General features: G+C 43.3%; 1 protein-coding gene across 15 annotated transcripts; it reads left to right on the top strand.

Annotated features, from left to right (window-relative positions):
* The first annotated feature begins 1,361 nt into the window (after positions 1–1,361).
* On the top strand, positions 1,362–10,819 carry FAM111A (FAM111 trypsin like peptidase A). 15 transcript variants are annotated; one of them, XM_045194426.2, is made up of 7 exons: positions 1,379–1,476; positions 2,964–2,993; positions 3,119–3,157; positions 3,563–3,645; positions 4,787–4,906; positions 5,458–5,543; positions 8,360–10,819. In XM_045194426.2, exons 6-7 carry the CDS (start codon positions 5,463–5,465, stop codon positions 10,109–10,111), a joined length of 1,833 nt encoding a protein of 610 aa, XP_045050361.2. In that variant the 5' UTR covers positions 1,379–1,476; positions 2,964–2,993; positions 3,119–3,157; positions 3,563–3,645; positions 4,787–4,906; positions 5,458–5,462; the 3' UTR covers positions 10,112–10,819. The 15 variants fall into 15 exon arrangements, with proteins under 15 accessions (XP_053781821.1, XP_053781825.1, XP_053781822.1 ...); XM_045194424.2 differs by having other exon boundaries at positions 5,434–5,543; XM_045194411.2 differs by having other exon boundaries at positions 5,426–5,543.
* The last annotated feature ends 8,183 nt before the right edge of the window (positions 10,820–19,002 follow it).

The following is a 19,002-nucleotide window of genomic DNA, read 5'->3' as shown; positions in this document are numbered from 1 at the left end:
GAGATGTCAGGCAACTTCCACAGCACCGTTCTCCACCTTCTCTTGCCCCTCCTTCCTTTTTAATACCGGCAGGGTCTACAGGGAAAGACAATCAGCAAGTCCCTGCTTATGATAATTTGTTCACCACCTCTGTGTGTACGTGTGTTGGTACCAGTCAAGTGTACCACTTGAGGATGATTTAAGGAATAAGGGAGAATTGATAAAACTATCCGTTTTTCCTTTTTTTCTAACTTTTTTCATACTACTTTTACAATTATGCTCTTAAGGTTTGCTCTCTGCAAACCCCACCCAGCACCTGCAATGGGGCAGTGATTGTACTTCTCAGTGGATGATTCACATTAGGTCAAGTTAGGGAAAGCTTTCCCCTTTCAACCACCTACACCATCAACTTTCATGCAAACATCTGTTTCTCCCTGAGTTGCCGAAGGAGTTGTCACCGTCATCGCCTAGCAATTATATTCTCCCCCCTTGACCAGCTTTTCAAACATGGCACCCAATGCTGAAGGGATCTGCCCCCGTTCAGGTTCTCAAACAGTGAGAGGTTTTCTGAGGCCCCTTCAGAGCGCACCTTCGACCATCCGTTGGGAGATGCCTGACTCTGGAGTCTTCCAGCAGGACCTTCGGGTTCTGCATCTAGTGACGCGCCTCCTGGCCCCCAGGAGCAAGGGTGCGGGCCTCCTCCTCCAGCCGCCAGAGTCCGCTGTGCATCAGCCCCTCGGACAATTTGGCTCACTTGCCGGAGGGGAAGCGGGGAGGTGAAGTGAGGGTCCCCAAGTCCAGTAGACCCCGCACCGCAGGAGCGGGCTGCTTTGGGCCTGCTGTGGGGCCATTTGGTCGCCTGGAAGCCGGTGGAGCGCGGGGCACTGACAGAAGCCCACGGGACACGGCCGGCTGCCTCTGTGGAATCTACGCGACGTTCCGCAGCGGCCACTCCGCAGCCCAGGGCGGCGGGGACGGGCCATTCGCTCCGCTGCTCCTGAAGCTGGGCCGGCGGTTCCCGCTACGCGCTGCCCCGCGCAATCACAACGCGGGAAAATCGAGGGCCACTGGGCCCCTCCCCGGCCAGCCCGGGGCTCGCCCAGCTCCGCGAAGGCCACAGCCGACTCAGAGGGGTGGGGCAGGGATGGCGGGTCGGGAGTGCTCCCAGTCCTCCCCGGAGGGCAGACGCCGGCTGTGCAACCAGCGCGGGGGCGGGTGGAAGGGTGGGACCCGGCGGGAACGCTTGGGCGCCAGCGCTGCTGGGCGGGCTGGGTTCCAGACCGCGCGTCCCGGCTCGCCAGAGCTTTCCCGCCGCGCCACTTCGGGGCCGCAACCTCGCCAGCTATTGGCCAGAAGCGGTGCCCGTCAGCAGCGCGGGATTTTCCACTTCTTGCTGAGCCATCAATTCACGAGACAGCCCTCTGAGCACCGTCTTCAAAGCTTCTGCTACTCGCAGGGCGGAGGCCACGGCACGTTGGGGGCAGATTCTCGGCTTCTGTGAGTGGTTCTTGTGCATGAGAGTCGGACCTGGAGCTCTTAGAGGGTGGTTGGCGTGGAGGTTTGGTGGTTAGGGGGAGGGAGAGAGAGGCAACTTCCCATTGTGGGAGCCTCCATCTGGCTCCACGCTTCTAAAGATCAAGACTTCCAGACTGTCTAGGCCGCTGCTAACCCTGGAAGAGCCCTGTCGATATGAACGCGGAAAACCGTGCTACCGGTAGACAGGCAGTTACCCAAAGACCAGAAAGCTTTTCAAATCTCAGTCCCACCCGCTGCCTGCCCAGCTGGTCGGAGCTAACTTGGTTGCTCCCTACTGCGCAGCTCCAAGAACCGACCTCGACCTCGGGGTTAGCTCTAGATTAGAGTCCGCGTGCTAGTTGCAGGCGGGTGCTCATCAGTCTGCGGGGCTGGGAGAAGAAGGACCTGGGCCCCCCTCCTCTGGACTGCGTCGGATAGTACTGCCCACCTGCCTGCCCAAGACTGCACAGGTTTTATTTCAGTGGCTACTTCTTGTCAGGTGCTATGTACTGGGACGGAGGTGGGGGCCTGAGAGCATGGTGGTGGGCTTGATGGAGGCCTAGAGTCAGGTGGATCAGATCTCTGCGCTCTACAGCCTGGCTCAGCTCTAGCAGGCCAGGCCAGAGCAGAGAGAAGAGTGAGAAGGAGGAGTGGTTAGGGTAGGGTACGGAGACAGGGAGAAGAGAGTGGAGCAGAAGGGGAGAGAAGCAGGGGTGGCAGTAGGGTGGGAAGGAGGGAGAAGAGTGCATACTGAGCCAGAGGGAGAGGGAAGTAGTGGGGAGGAATAGAGAACACAGATCAGAGAGAGAGAGAGAGAGAGCGCGAGAGGGCGCGAGAGAAGAGATGAGGAGGGAGATGAAACAAGAGGAAGCCCTTGGGTCGGCTGGAAATGGACCAAGGACAGGCTGTATATTGCTCTGTACTGGAGGACATAGGGCCAGCCCTTTAGGTCAGCAGAGCCTTGCCCTCTCCAACCATAATGCTGGGTTTGGAGTTGGATAGCTTAGGACACTTCACATTTTGATACAGCATGGTTTAGTCTGGGTACCGAAAACTGTGTCTGGGAAGGGATGTGGAGTATTTTTTTAATCCTTTGCTCCCTCCACTCTGACTGCTCCACTCTGACAGCAACTAACTAACGTTCCTATCTTCCCAGTCAAACTCCCATTGTAAGTTTACTTTGTCTGTATGTTGTTTTTTGCTGTTCATTTTCCTGCAATTATATCATTCCAATGGAGTGTAAAACTCACAATTGTTCTTGCCCACTTTATATTTCTTTTTTGGTCCATGTGTACTAATCACTCCTAAGGCACCTAGGTCTTCTCTCAAATTCCAAAAGATGAGTCAGCAGGAGCAGACACAGCGAAACCCCACATTCTCTTAGTTTGGGGGCAGTAAGTTCCTGACTTCAAGGACCTTATACGACATGGCACATCTCCATTATAGGTATCTCATTTCTGTTTTCTTAGGGTCTCTGCTGTTTGCAAAGTCTTGCTGTGGTAAGTACATTGATGATAATAGTAATACTAACCATAGTAATACTTACTGGGCAACCTGTGCTGTGCCAGGCACTGTTCTAATGATTTTCCATTCATTTTATTCTTCGATCTTCACAACAATGGAGGCTGATCTCACTACTACTTCCATCTTAGAGGAGAGTAAGGTACAGTATTAATTAATATGCCCAAGGTCAAGCAGCTAGTAAATGGTAACCTGAAATTTGAAGCCAGGTGGACTTACAAAAACTAACACTGATATAGCACTTCCATGTTCATTATGTCATGTAGAATCATTGCCTCAGTTTACAAACAAAACTAAGGCTGAGAGAGGCTGAAGTGAGCTTGTTCAGAAGCTCATTACCAGCAAATGTTGAAGCCAGGGCTCCCACTGCACACTGGAATGGTGAAGAGACCAAGCATAGTCCCTATCGATTTGTTGTTGCCTCAAATTTTAAAATGGTATTTATTAGTGTAGTTAATAAATAGCTAAACTTGAAGCTAGTTATTCATGCTTTTTCATTTTTTTCAATTAACTGCTTACATTCAATATCATTTTGTGTTATTTGCAGGTGCACAGCACAGTAAATAGACAACCATATACTTTACAAAGTAATCCCCCCATAATCTAGCACTCACCTGCCACCACACACAGGTATTTTAATATTATTGACTATATGCCCTGTTCTTTATTTTACATCCTTGTGACTATTTTGTAACTAGCAATTGCATCTCTTAATCCCTTCACCTTTTCACCCACCTTTTCGTCAGTCAGTTGGTTCTCTGTATTTATGATTCTGTTTCTGTTTTCTTCATTCATTTATTTTGTTCTTTGGATTCCACACATAAGTGAAATCACATGGTATTTTTCTTTCTCTGACTCCTTGTTTCACTTAGCATAATACCATCTAGTCCATCCATACTGTCACAAATGGTAAGAGTTCATTCTTTTAACAGCTAAGTAATATTTCATTGTATACATGTACCAAATCTTCTTCAAAGCATAGTCTTTAGGCAAGTTCTACTTGACAAGAACTACAGGGGCTAAGCATAAATTAAGCAACAACACGAAGAAGCAAACCAGGAGGCAAACTGTCTGCTAACAATTTTTCTGTTCTTTTCTATAAATTAATTCTTTTCCTAGAATAAAAAAAACCTTAAGAGATATAATAATTAAAGACTACTTATGCACTTCACTTAGATCTTGTCTGAATAAATTAGTATTGTGATTATGTAAGAAAAAGTCCAAAATTTTTAGAGCTGGAAAGTGATCACTAAGGGTTAAAATGTCATGATATCTCTAACTGTAAAATCATCTAGTAACATAAAAATATGATGCAGATTTGCCAAAAAAATTTAGCAATTATTGGTCCTATGTGATAGGTATATGTAGGCTCATTATGTTATTCTCTTTTTTTACATAATAAAAAGTCATTAAAAGTATACTCTCTGGGCTTTGTGACCTTGAGTAAATACCTTAATGTCTCTGGGTGTTCAAGTTCTTTCCCAGTAAAATGGGACTAATCACACCTACCTCACAGGGGTGTAAGAATTATATAAGGTAGTTTATGAAAAGCATGTGAACAGGGCATAGCACGTCGTGTGCCTATGCCCTTCACTCACAGAAAGTATCTTTATAAACGTGTCTGTATTGAGGGCTTTCCACGTGACAGGCATTGTGTTAGACGTTGAGATACTGAAGACAGGCAGTTGCTGCCCACTCATGGTTTCCATTCTAGCGTATTTGTCATTATTGAAGATTTCACTCTTTTGCTTCGTTGTTCATTTTCCTCTAGGGAGACATCAGAGGACTACAGAGGGGGAAAATACCTCTTTAAACAAACAAAAAAGTCTAACAGCAACTAACTAAAGCAGCAACTAACTAACGTTCCTATCTTCCCAGTCAAACTCCCATTGTAAGTTTACTTTGTATGTTGTTTTCTGCTGTTCATTTTCCTGCAATTATACCATCCCCGTGCCATCTCTAACTTAAGTCGAGGCCATATTTTAACATTAATGGAACCAGAACACACTTTTTAATTCTCCACAGCAAACCCTCCTGAAGGGTATTTATACCTGCTCTTGATTTCCATCTCTGCCATGTCACTCTGGCCTTGGGGAGCTCACCTGCCTTCTCTGAGTTATACTTTCCCCACCTGCAAAAGCAGATGTACCTATTTTGCCTGGTACCTGTGGGTATTGGCAATTAGAGATAATTTTTGTATAGTATCCAGTATAGTTCTCCATCACGGGGAGCTTTTACTATTGGGGTGATTACAGTTGGTGGATAAACTGTCTACTTGCTAAGTTAACATCTCTGAGAAGGGCGTGGCTGGAGCTGAAGGGAAAGGTGGGACACGGGGTCCCCGTTAATCTTATCCTCTGCACAGTTAATGGTAGCTATGAAGATACTGCTCTAACTTGAGCCTTTCTAGTGTTTCAGCTGAACTGCCTGTTCCTCTTCAAGCCATCATGAGCTGTAAGAAACGCAGGTCACAGAAGGGCTCCTTGGATACAAAGGGAAACAAGAAAATTAAGGACTATTTTCCTCAGGTACAAAATGTTTGTAAATACTATTTACAGAATGTATCAATAGTAGACTTAGCCGTCCTTGACACTGGGCTTCATAGTCCTCCTGTCCAGAAATTATCCCATTGGATATAGGGAATGTTACATAAGTTAAAATCTTTCTCACTCATTTTTATTCTTTTCATTTTCATGGATGATGGTGAGGAGGAGTTTGTTTTTTTTTTCCCTTCTAGAAATAATATTTTATTTATTTATTTATTTGATATATTTATTTATTTTTAAAAAAAATTTTATTGTTATTCAATTACATTTGTATGTCTTTTCTCCCCATCCCTCCACCCCACCCCAGCCGAACCCACCTCCCTCCCCCACCTCCACCCTCCCCCTTGGTTTTGTCCACGTGTCCTTTATAGTAGTTCCTGTAATCCCCTCTTCCCACTGTCCCCACCCCTCCCCCCCCCCCCCGGCTATTGTTAGATTGTTCTTAATTTCAATGTCTCTGGTTATATTTTGTTTGCTTTTTTCTTCTATTGATTATGTTCCAGTTAAAGGTGAGATCATATGGTATTTGTCCCTCACCGCCTGGCTTATTTCACTTAGCATAATGCTCTCCAGTTTCATCCATGCCGTTGCAAAGGGTATAAGCTCCTTCTTTCTCTCTGCTGCATAGAATTCCATTGTGTAAATATACCATAGTTTTTGGATCCACTCGTTTGCTGATGGGCACTTAGGTTGCTTCTAGTACTTGGCTATTGTAAATTGTGCTGCTATGAACATTGGGGTGCACAGGTTCTTTTGAATTGGTGTTTCAGGGTTCTTAGAGTATAATCCCAGCAGTGGAATTGCTGGGTCAAAGGGCAGTTCCATTTTTAGTTTTCTGAGGAAATTCCATATTGTTTTCCACAGTGGCCTCACCAGTCTGCATTCCCACCAACAGTGCACTAGAGGAGTTTTAATAAAAATCTTAGCCATAGCAAGTCAGCCTTTAACAAAAAGCTATTGTAACACTTCCTGAACAACAACAAAAAAATCAAATATAATGTACAGTAAAATATGGAATAAAACCAAGATTAAAGTTATTTCATAGCTTGACAATATATACAATACCACGCAAATGTGGCTGATCTATTTGATAATGGCAATACAATTGTGTAAGGCTTTACAATTTATAAAACAATTTTTTAAATATTTATTCTTAATATAAGCTTATTAGGCAGGCAGGCAGGATTTTCTCATCCTCAATTTGGTTTATAAAGAGAGGAAAGAAATGAGTTTTTCCTAAGGCCGTAACGGGATGGAGACTTGGACTTAAGGTTGCTGACGTTAAGTGGGGCACTTTCTACTAACTGGGCTCTGTTATTACATCAAACCACTGAATCCCATCCCGAGTCTAAAATGCTCCTTGTGTTTATTAAGAAAAAGGCTGAGAGATGGCGAGCAATTGAGATTGCAACTTAAAAATCCCCTTTAAGTTTTGTTCTGATTCTAATTAGAACATCCAAGTAGGTAGAGAAGCCCAGCCAAGCCTGGCTCTCTTTTTCTCTGTCACACTCCATGACAGGCAAGCCAATAACCATGCAGGACCGACTCCAGGCCCCCTTTTAGGAAGTGTCTGTGTCTTCCGCAGAATCCTCTGAGTAATCCCTCAGCGTGTTCCGAGGGCTGCACGGCAAGGACGTTTCTGACAGCAGCAGGCTGAAGCGGATGCTCTTTGAGAGTTTGGATGTGTGTCCAGAATAAACTTACGTTACCTTATGTTTCTTCTCCTTTACCTAGAGTATTAGTACCATTACAAAGAAGGAAAATAAAAGTTAACCTACTAATGTGCTGATCATTGTGCTAGGCATTGTCACACACGATGTGACACTTAATTTTTACAACATTCCTGGCGTTGGTGTTCCCACTACCAGCAAGTGGCATCTGTCCCCACCCATGCCATGGTGACTATGACTTGGCAAAAATGTATCTTGTAGACGTAGGAATCAGATGCTCTTAATTTTTTATTGAATTTTTGGCATTTGATTAATCCTCCTTAGGTACTTCCTCTCCCATCCCCCAGCCCTGGTTTTTAAGATAATGCCCTATAAAAACATGAATTTACCAAAAATGTATTTGCAGTCTAATGGAAAAAACGTTGGACTGTATTGGAGTTCTCATACTCACTTCATTAATTGGTTATTGTGTAACCCTAAGAAAGGCACTTACAGGAGAAATTTTCTGTGCCTTGGTTTCTCCATTAAAAGGTCAGGAAGGCCATATTTGTTGCTCCTCATTTCATAGGAGTTTGGAATTAATTGATATAATGGGGGAAATAATTTGAGTTCTTTACATGGTAAATGCTGGGTGAATCAGGGTTTTGTTATTACAAATACAATATTATTATGTGCAAATAATTAGTTAACTGATGATGGTTTGTTTAACATTTAATCTCAATTATAAAATCAACAATGGTACTTTACTCCCGCTGATTTTGGTGTTTTAAGAACAACTTTTGGTGCAATCCATGAACTGTAGTAACAAATAGTAAAAATTACACAGCTGGAAATAGTAAACAAGACCTGAGAGAACACTGTGAGGGCTGGCAAACCTTCAAGCATCTCTGTTTTTGATGCATCTACAAAACAGTTGCTTTTCCTCATATATCTCATAAAAATGTACAAGTCTAACAGTATTCAAAGCTTATCTAACTGATGGGACAGGAAACTCACCTTATATTTTGTCTGTCAGCTCAAACTCTGATTTAATTCTATTCACTGGGGCTTTGCAGATTGGTTCTGAGTTTTCTATAGAAATTTTTGAGTTGCATTAATTGATTTACAGTCTTTAACATTTCCTTTTAGGTCAATAAAGAACAACAGGGTAATTCTAGTATTCCTCAAATGAAGAACGGCTCCAGAAGAAGCCCAAAAGATATAACTAATACCCAGGCTCAAGGACCCAAAGACCAGACTATATCCCAAAATAAGGTGCTTAACATTACTTTAGATGTACCTCACAGGAGAAACAAAAAAATGAAATACTGGATCACATGTAACGAGGGGCATACCTTATCAATGGCACTTGGTACTCTTCAGGCAGTCAAAGAAGAGAGAATAACTCAGCAAGGCAAAGAAATGCTGGTGCGGGGCACAGAAGGAATTGAAGGCTACCTAAACCTTGGAATGCCCCTCAGTTGTTTGCCTGAAAATTGCCACCTGGTAATGACATTTGCCCAGAGTAAAAGTGAGCAGAATGGAGAGAACCAGATATTTGGCCGGCATGACAAGGCATCTGCTGACTGTGTCAAATTTTTTATCCATGCAGTTGGGAAGAAGAGAAAAAGGATTGTCAAACGTGGGGAACTTCACAAAGAAGGGGTCAAACTCTGCGTCTACGCTTTCAAAGGAGAAACCATCAAAGAAGCTGTGTGCAAGGACGGCAGATTTCTTTCCTTTCTGGAGAGTGATGATTGGAAACTCATTTTAAACCTGGACTCCGTTGTAGAAAACACACAGCACGTGGACGACCTAGAGGGCAAGCTCTTCCAGGTTGAGGCTGAGGAAAGGAGGGCATCCGGGGCAGCAGCCACTCAGAGCTGTGATGTGGCAACCACTCGGAATTCGGAGTTGGAGGAAAGAAGCACCTTTGTGTCGAAAGGAGAAACTATGGCCCAGTACCCTAGTTTGCAAAGAGAAATGGAAGAAATTAGAGAAAGCTTCAAGAAAAAGATTAAAAAAAGACAGGGGAAGAAATTATATCTTGCACATAAAACAAACTTTGGGAAAGTGACAAAAAACGCTACTCCGGTTAAAACGTTCAAACTTCTTTCTCATCTCAGTGACTCAGTTGGGTACTTGTCGTGGGACAACAATGGAATGCGGGGTTCTGCCACCTGCTTTGTTTTTAGAGGGTTGTTCGTTTTCACTTGTCGGCATGTAATACACGACATTGTGGGAGAAGGAATAGAGCCAAGTAAGTGGGCAGGCATAATTGGCCAATGTGTGAGGGTGACGTTTGGTTACGAAGACAGCCAAGAAAAAGGGGACTACTTTTTCGTCAAATCTTGGTTTGAGATATGTGGTGAAACTCTTGATTATGCAGTTCTGGAACTGAAGGAAAATGGACAACCAGTACCTTTGGGATTATATAATGGAATTGGTCCTGTGCCCCTTAGTGGGTTGATATACATCATTGGCCATCCAGATGGAGAGGCAAAATCTGCTGATGCTTGTACTGTAATCCCTCAGGGTCAGCGAGTAGAGAAATATCGGGAACATCTGCAGACTCAGGGTTTCGATGAGCATATGCAGTTTATCCATATGTTCACGCAAAGAAGTTTCCAGGAAATGGCTCCCAGACCTGATATGATTACCTATGACACTAGTTTTTACTTTGGGTCATCTGGCTCACCAGTACTCGATTCAAAAGGTTCATTGGTGGCCATGCACAGTGCTGGCTTCCGTAATTACTACCAACCTGGGTTTTCCAGTATCATTGAGTTTGGCCCTACTATGGAATCCATCCTCCATGATATTAAGCAAAACCATAGAGCTTGGTATGAAAAAGTATGCATAATTTCACAGGAGGTAGAAATGGTGAGTGATGAGGATTGAGGACAGTGAGAATCCCATCTATTTCCGAGCTTTAAGACAATTGGCTATGGAATGTTATTCCACAGGCCGTGATGCTAGTTTTCTAAATTCAAAGTGGTTAATTGCTCCCTGACTGATGTAGCTCACTTGGCCGGTTCTTGTCCCACAGGGCGAAAGGTGGCCAGGTAGATTTCCAGCCACGGCACACGCCTTGGTTGTGGGCCCAGCCCCCAGTTGGGGCATTTGATAGACTTCTCTCTCTCTCTCTCTGTTTTCCTCCCTCCGTTCCCCTATCTCTGAAAGTAAGTAAATAAAATCTTTTTAAAATTATTGATTTCATCAATAAAAATCAATATTATTGACCACTTCTTTGCACCAAGCATTTCTCTAAGCCCATGTATAAACTAGTTCTAACAACTTTGTAAGATGTTATCTCTATTTTATTTCCTTTTTTAAAGACGTATTTTTAGAGAGAGTTTGCCTTTTCCAGAATGTCATGTAATGTAATCACATAGTTTATAGCTTTTTTCCGGTTGACTTCTTTCACTTAGCAATATGCAGTTGAAATTCTTCTGGGTCTTTTTATGGTTTGATAGCTCATTTCTTTGTATCACTGAATAATATCCTGTTATATTGGTATACCACCACTTGTTTATTTACTCACCTTTTGAGAGAGCTCTTACTTGTTTCTAGTTTTTGGTGATTATAAATAAAGTTCTTATGAGCATTTGTGTACAAATTTTTGAATGAACATATGTTTTCACTTCAGTTGGGTTAATACCAAGGAGTGTAATGACTGGACTGTGTGGTAGAGTCATGTTTAACTTCGTAAGTATTGTATCTGCCGAACTGTGTTCTAACGGGACTATACCACTTTGCATTCCCACAAGCATTGAGGGACAGGTTGTATTCATTCACATCCTCACCAGCATTGGGGTCTCACTTTTTTGGATTGTGGACATATTAATACTGTTGAAATGAGTGATATTCATCAGGGGGTTGTGAGATTAATTCATGAAATTGGGGCTGTCTTCGATGATTTAACATAGGTAAATATAGTTATGGTATCGGTCTATGCTCTGCCAGGAGAGTAAGAATTACTATACGTGTTACAAGAATGTGGTGTTGAGTTAGGATTAGGGGTTAGATGCGTGGGGGGAGCAGGGGAAGAGACGATCTATAAGGCTGCAGGCAGAGGAGTGAAGTAGCTGATTGACGTGGAGAAGTCTGAGACGGCCCCACCCCTTGTCACCATGATGGCTAAGTGACTACTCACAGAGAGGTTGCAAAATTGCCACGTCAGACAGAACCTACAAGTGGGAGCTTGTGTAGATATTACACAATCCTGTCTCACTTCCATGGCCGTCCAAAACATAATGCTTAACACTTCATTTTCATCTTCCCAGTTTCTTAAGAGTTATTCTCGTTGACAAATGCTGACCTTTAACACACAGAGATTATGGGAAAAAGTAGTTATCAGCTTTATAAGGAAGTGGTGTTGGCTAGGTCATACACACACACACACACTAACACATACTATATGCACATGTATACAATGATTGTTAGTGAAGTAATGCAGTTTTTATCATGAAGCGTATGTCACAACTTTGATTACTAACTGCAAAAAATCAGCATATTCCTATTGCTATTATCATGCTACATATAAATCCTATCACCAGGTGTTTTTTGTTCAGATGAAATAATCTAACACAGAGAAGTATCAAGTTAACAAATCAGGCTAAAATTTGACACAGGTAGAAAAAGAAAACATTTTCTTCCTGTTTCCTTTTGACCTTTCATACTGCCCACCTCTTTTCTGTCCTTGCTTATTTCCATATGGGAATTCCAGATGAGCTCACAAAGGCATTAAACATGGCCCTTTTTCCCCACATCGATACTTTGTTTCTTTCCTAAAGCATTCATTTTGTGTGTGTGTGTGTGTCCCCCCAAAACATATGTCCAAGTCCTAGCTGTCTGTTATCTGTGAATGTGAATTTGACTTCCAGAGATCAAGTCTTTGCAGATGGAATTAAGTTAAAGATCTCTAGATGAGATCATTCGAATTTCTGGTGGGCCTAAATCCAATGATTGGTGTTCTCAGCAGGGACAGAAGAGGGAGGTCTGACCCAAGAAGAAGGCCTTGTGGTGGAAAGGAAAGAAGACATGACTATGTCTCGGGGAGGTGGGCCAAAGGGAGAGGAGAAAGAAAACCAAGAAGCCCACCAGCTTCCCCCCAGGTGGGAACCCATTTCGAAGCCAGTGCCTCATTCAGATCCACCCTCCCTTCCTACACAGCAAGAGCCAACCTTGTCACCTGTTTGCCAGCCCCCAGGTCTCTGCAGTGCTTTCATTTCCTCTACTAAACTTCTGAACTCTGGCCAGAGCTCTCAATGCAAAGATGCTGGAATCTGTGAACAGGGAAGAGGACTCTGTCTCCATTGCATAGCGCAGGCATTTGGGAATCTGAGACCCGAGGTGTCACCAGGGCAAGGTACATGGGAAAGGGCAAGGTACATGGGAAAGGGCACGGAACTTCCTGCTCTCTCCAGGGGCTCCATTCTCCCAGCGCCTCCCTGTGTTCACCAACTGATCTTGCTGTTTGATGGCATTACTATTGAGTAGCTTGAGGTGAGCTAAAACTTGAAAGTTCATTTGGTTGAACCCATGGAATATTAGGAAAAATAATGAGCTCTAGCCATGTGGCTCAGTTGGTGGAGGGTCATCCTGTGCACTTAATAGTTGTGGTTTGCTCCCCGGTCACGGCACACAGCTAACACGCACCTTTGATCCGCGGTAGTGGTGTGAGCCAAAGGCAACTGATCAGTGTTTCTCAGTTACATCCATGTGTCTCTCTTCTCTCTCTCCCTTCCTCTCCCTCTAAAATTTAATAAACATGTCCTCCAGTGAAGATTTAAAAAGTGAAAATATGTCAATAATTTAGAGTATCTGTGGCTGCTTTCGTAAAGTGTGATGAATGCACTTTCTTAATTAGAAAGCTTAATTAGAAAAGCTAAAGCATGGAAGTTCATTTGGTTGGACCCAAAGCATCACAGCCACTCAAAACCAAAAATAAAAGCATGTAGCCCCTCTTGTCTCCCTCCTCACCAATCCCCTGGTCCCTTTTTCCACCTTCACCGAAGCCTCCGCTGCTTTTGGAAAAAGATAATTAGAGATGGACCTGAGATCCCTCTGCCCCCAAGAGATCCAAAGGGAAGGAATCCAACCTGGCCCCGTTGACTCCAGGTACCCACATTGCCTTCCTCCTCTGTTCCATATGAGGAAAAGATTCTGGGCACAGGAGAGGTCAGACACCAAGAACTGAGGGATGGAGCTGAGGCATTGGGGTGGGGGATACAGAAAGGGATCCTGGGTCTGGGTGCTCACCAGACACTGAGAGGCACCTGGGAGAGGAACGAACACTGCGCCTAGGTGCTGACCCTGGAAAAATAGGACAAGGTCGGGAAAAAGACTGGAGTGACCTTGTAGTTGGGGCTCAGTGTACAGTCAAGGGCTTGATATGCTCAATGCCAGCGCTTCTCTCTCAGAAGTGCCAGAGGGGATTCTCCTGTTCAGGAACCGCTTCATGTGGGACATATAGATGGTCCTCAAACCACTTCGCTGTCCCCTCTGAATATTCCAGCAAAAATAATAGAGAATCCTAAAAGAAGGAAGGGAAATCCCAGCTTGGGTTAAAAACGGAAAGGCTGCCAGGCACTCAGAGGCCGTTTCCTGGTACACACTGCCACCTGCCGGATGCAGCCTCCAGGGCACCCCTTCCAAACAGAAGCAGCCATTATTACCCTGTTGCTAAACTGTGTTGAAACTGATGGCTCCACCCGAGGGGGTGTCTTCCATCTGGCATTCCTTTTTGGGGGTGGTTCGACTCAGACTCATTGACTTAAAAAGGAAGGTATACTTTGGTAGTGAAATACAAATGGTGTGTGTGTGTGTGTATTCAGGAGCTCAGCCAGCCTGGCCTGGGCATCCTCTCGGATTTTACATTAAAAAAAAAAAAAGGAGGACTGTTACCTTTCTGGGGGAAACTTGATCCCGTACTCCATCATCTGGATTCTTCTCCCCCAGATAGGGGTCGCCCTGTCGTCTGACAGGCAGAGTGATGTAAGATCATCCTGATTCAGCCAGGGACGAAAGCGACTTGAGACTGAGTTACAGAAGGTTAAAGCTCTGTCTACCTCTGGTCTCTCCACTTCTTGAGTTCAGCCTTCTAGGGGTCCCTAGAAGAGCTTGGGATGTTTACTAGTACCCCTTCCCTCACCCAGCCCTGAACTCCAATTTTTATCTCGTCGGCACTATGAGTCTTTAGAGAACTCTGCCTGACTTTTCACCGACTCACCAGGATGGAGGGGGCAGGTTGCAGGGCATGAGAAGTAGTGAAGTCCTTATGGATCTAAAGACTATAGCAATAATGATCTCTGTTATATATGCATTTCACTTATCAGTCTGGCCCCTGTGGAAACCGAGTAAGTCCAGGAGAACGACAGCTGACTACCACAGGGTCAAACCAAGTGGTAGGTCCAGGTGCCGCCACTGTGCCAGGTGTGGTGCCAAATTAGCACTGCCTCGGGTGCACTGTGTGCGGCCACTGATTGAATGAATGCATTTTCTGTCACAATCAGGAAAGGGGATCCTAACCAGTTCAACTCAGATGAATGGAGTAGACAATAGAGTATGTATTTTAGTTTAACCCCAAGACTATATTAATACTCTCTTCTTTTGCTGTAATTGATAGGAAATGTCTGGACTATGTGTACTTCCTGTGGACCTCTCCATCAACCCACTCTATCAATGATCTTGTGATAATCAGGCCAGATGAGCAAGAAGTAACCAACACCCGAGAGGTCATGGTCCACACACATGTCAGATGATGGGAGATGAGCCCTATGAAGAATCAGAGGCCCACTAAACCAGGGAGATGCCCAAGACATCGATCTCATCCCCAGTAGAAGATAAATTACTGAATCATGCATACCCCACTATGGAGAAGGAAGTGCATTGCCTCTTTGGTTTCTGGAGGCAGCATATTCCACACCTGGATACACTGCTTCAGCCTATTTACAGGGTGACACAATAGGCTTCCAGCTTCAAATGAGGCTTAGATTAGGAAAAGGTCTGAAGGAGATCCTGGCTGTGGTGAAAGCACAGCTTGGACTGTGCGGCCTAGGTGACCCTATGGAATTAGAAGTATCTGATGAGGGAAACATACCGGGGGCAGTGTCTGCAAGCCCACATGGAAGAATCACAGTGCAGGCCTCTGGGGTTATAGAGCAAGGCCATCCCCTCTGCAGTGGAAATACAGACCTTTTGAATGACAACCCCTGGTGTGTTATTGGCCCAGTAAATATGGAGCACTTGACCTTGAGACATCAAGTGACTGCACATCCAGAACTGCCCATTATGTAGTGCATTCTATTAGATCTACCAAGTCATAATGTCAGGTGTAGCCAAAAACTGTCTCTTGCAGTATGAAGGCGAAGCACCCAGGACTGAGTATGAGCAGCACAGAAGATCACAAGTGAGTCATATGAGCAATGCAGGGAGCATTCCAGCTAAGACATCCGCATCCTGACTCCTGGGGCTGTGTTAAGTTACATGGCAAAGGGAAAATGTGGGGCACCTCTGATTGGCTGTTTAACTCCTGAGCTTCCTGTTGGTCAACACCGGTACAGCATGTAGTTCAGAAGGCCCTGAAGACCACCTTCAGGTTCAACAATTTGGTAAAGGAGACTCATAGAACTCAGAAAACTGTTATCGTCATGGTTATGGTTTATTACAGTGAAAGGATGCAGATGAAAATCAGCAAGGAGTGGGATTTATTCCAGGAATGCAAAGTTGATTCAACATTTAAAAATATATTGATGCAATCCATTATATCAACAGGCTATAGAAGAAAAGCAATGTGATCATATCAATACATGCAGGGAAAGCATTTGACTAAATCCATCACCCATTTATAAAAAACTCCCAGCAAAGTAGGAGGGAACTTCCTCAAGTAGACAAAGAACATCTACAAAAAATCTATAGCTAATGTCCTACTTCATGGTGAGAAACTAGGTGCTCTCCTGCTAAGATCAGAGAGAAGGCAAGGATGTCTGCCTTCATTGTTCCTATTTAACATCATACTGGAAGTTCTAGAGAATACAGCATGATAAGAAAAGGAAATAAAGATATACTAATTGGGAAGAAAGAAAGAAAACTATCTTTGTTCACAAATGACATGATTGTCTCTGTATCATGTAGAAAATACCAAAGAATCAACAAAAAAAAAATCCTGAAACTAAAAAGCAATTATAACAAAGTTGCAGAATATGCTGTTAATATACAAAGGTCAGTTGCATTTTATATACTGGCAACAAACAAATTTCGAAATTTAAAATATAATACCATTTACTTTTCCACCCCCCAAAAGAGAAATAGGCATAGATCTAACAAATAAGTACAAGACCTATATGAGGAAACCTCTGATGAAAGAGATTCTAAATAAATGGAGAGATTTTCCACGTACAAGAAGAGGAAAACACAATCTACTATAATCAATGTAATACCAATCAAAATCCCAACAAGATATCCTGTGGATATTGACAGACTGTTACTAAAGTCTGTAAGGAAAGGCAAAAGACCCAGAATTGCCAATACAATATTGAAGGAGAAGAAAAAAGTTAGAGAACTGTCGTCATTGAATTTCAAGACATCCTATAAAAGTGGCAGCAATCGAGACAGTGCAGGATAGTGAGAGACAGACAAGGAAATCAATGGGACAGAAGAGAGAGCCCGGAAATAGACCCCCACAAATGCAGCCAACCGATCTGTGATAAAGGAACAAAACAACATTTGCCACAAATGTTGCTAGAACAGCTGGACATCCCCCAAACGAAACTAGAAACAGACTTTACACCTTTCACAAAAGGTAACTCAAAATGAATCATAGACCTAAATGTAAAACACAAAAACTATAAAAGTCCTAGAAGCTAATAAAGAAAAATCTAGGTGACCTTGGACTTGGTGAGTCTCCTTAGATACAACACAAAAGCATAATCTATGAAAGAAAAAATTGTTACGTTGTGCTTACAATTAAAAATGTCTCCCTTGTGAAAGACACTGATAGGGAATGGAGGCCCAGTGCCACTCAGTGCAGAGGTAAGTGTGGGCAAGGCTGGAGGAAGTCTTGTGAGCTTAACACTGGGACTCTAAGGCGCTTCTTACTACCCCTGGGCCCTGTGACATCCACAGCACGCCAGATGTCACAAGCACCCATTCTTAAAAGAGAAAGAGAGAGAGAGAGAGAGAGAGAGAGACAGAGACAGAGAGAGAGAAATAATAAATGAAAAGATAAGCCACAGACTGAGATAAAATATTTGTGAAAGACGCATCTGATAAAGGACTGTTATGTAAAATATACAAAGATCTTTTAAAACTCAACAATAAGAAAGCAAACACCCCACTTAAAAAAAGTGGGCCAAAGAACTTTAACAGGCGTTTTTATCAAAGACAGATAGCAAATAAGCAGGTGAAAGGAGGCTCAATGTCATACGTCCTTAGAAAACTGCAACTTAAAACGGCAGTGAGATAGCACTACCTGTGTTGTGGGGTCCATGTCAAAACTCACAGAACACACAACACCAAGAGTGAACTTAATGTAAAATGGACTTTAGATAATAATAGCATAATATTGGCTCATCAATTGTAGCAAATGTACCACATTAACACAAGAGGTTACATACTCAGTGATTCCATTTGCATAACATTCCTGAATTGGCAAAATTACAGATAGGAAAAACATATTAGTGATGGCCAGGAGTTAAGGGTAGGGCGGTAGTGGGGAGGATGGGGTGCAGCTATAAAAGGGCAACATTGTGGACCCTTGTGGTGATGATAGAAAGTATACTGCACACACTTGTATATAAAATGTATATTGTATAATAACATCCATCAGGATATAACATATTATCAAATATGATTAATATAATAACACATATTGTATACTACATGATGCAGTTATATTGTTTCAATACAAGAGCAGAACTGTGACTACTCTGTATCTTCACTGTGTCAATATCAGCAATGACTACGGTTTTGTAAGTCCAGGTTTGTAAGTTGTTACCATTGAGTAACATGGGAGAAGAAGGTACGTGGTGTCTCTGTCTTATTTCTTACCACTCCATGTGAATCTACATTTATTTCAAAATTAAAAAAAAAACCTTAATTTTAGAAAAAGACAAGGCAGTTTCTGCCCAGCTCTTTCTCTTGGGCCATGCTCATTTGGAACCCAGCCACCTCTATGCAGTGAAGAAGCCAGTCGGCAACATGAACAGGCCAAGTGTAGGTGTTCGGGCTGTAGCCCTCGCTGAGTTGGCAGGTGACCACCAGCATCTACACGAGGTCCGCGAATGAGCAAGCCCACGGATGATTCCAGCTCCCAACCATCCTTTGAGCTTCCTAGAGCTCCACGTGGAGCAGAGACTGGCTGTCCTCATCAAGGCCTTCCCAAACTGCAGATTCATGTGCAAAAGAAATGCTGATTGCTGTTTTAGCAACTAATTTTAGGGCCATTTGTTATATAGTGCAATAGGTAACCGAGGCTAAAAAAAAAAAAGATAACTTTTATCTGTGAATGTTCCATGGAAAAAGAAGACAATTGGTTTTTTCATTGAAACTTGATATTAAGCAATGGTGGCAATTTTTGAAGTACCATCAAATTACAGCTTTGAACAATACAGACTGGCTTCATTCCTATCAGTCTTAATTAGTAAGGTTTTATTGTAGCTGCCATATCACAAATTACAAATTGGGCACATCATTTGGTTAAAGATTATTATGCCACTTATGGGGTGGGAACAGAAGGTAATTTAAGAAATATAGTTTGGATACCAAAATGAAATGAGTTTTTCAAGCAT

This window comes from Desmodus rotundus, chromosome 5 (genome assembly GCF_022682495.2).
Source record: "Desmodus rotundus isolate HL8 chromosome 5, HLdesRot8A.1, whole genome shotgun sequence".
NCBI classification, from domain to species: Eukaryota; Metazoa; Chordata; class Mammalia; order Chiroptera; family Phyllostomidae; genus Desmodus; species Desmodus rotundus.
This window is presented reverse-complemented; position numbering and strand designations above follow the sequence as displayed.

Bases quoted from the DNA above. Each gene is read 5' to 3' on its own strand.
- FAM111A (XM_053925845.1), top strand. The intron at 2,994-5,425 runs GTAAGTACATTG...GAGCCTTTCTAG, and splicing joins GTTTGCAAAGTCTTGCTGTG to TGTTTCAGCTGAACTGCCTG. The intron at 5,544-8,359 runs GTACAAAATGTT...ATTTCCTTTTAG, and splicing joins TTAAGGACTATTTTCCTCAG to GTCAATAAAGAACAACAGGG.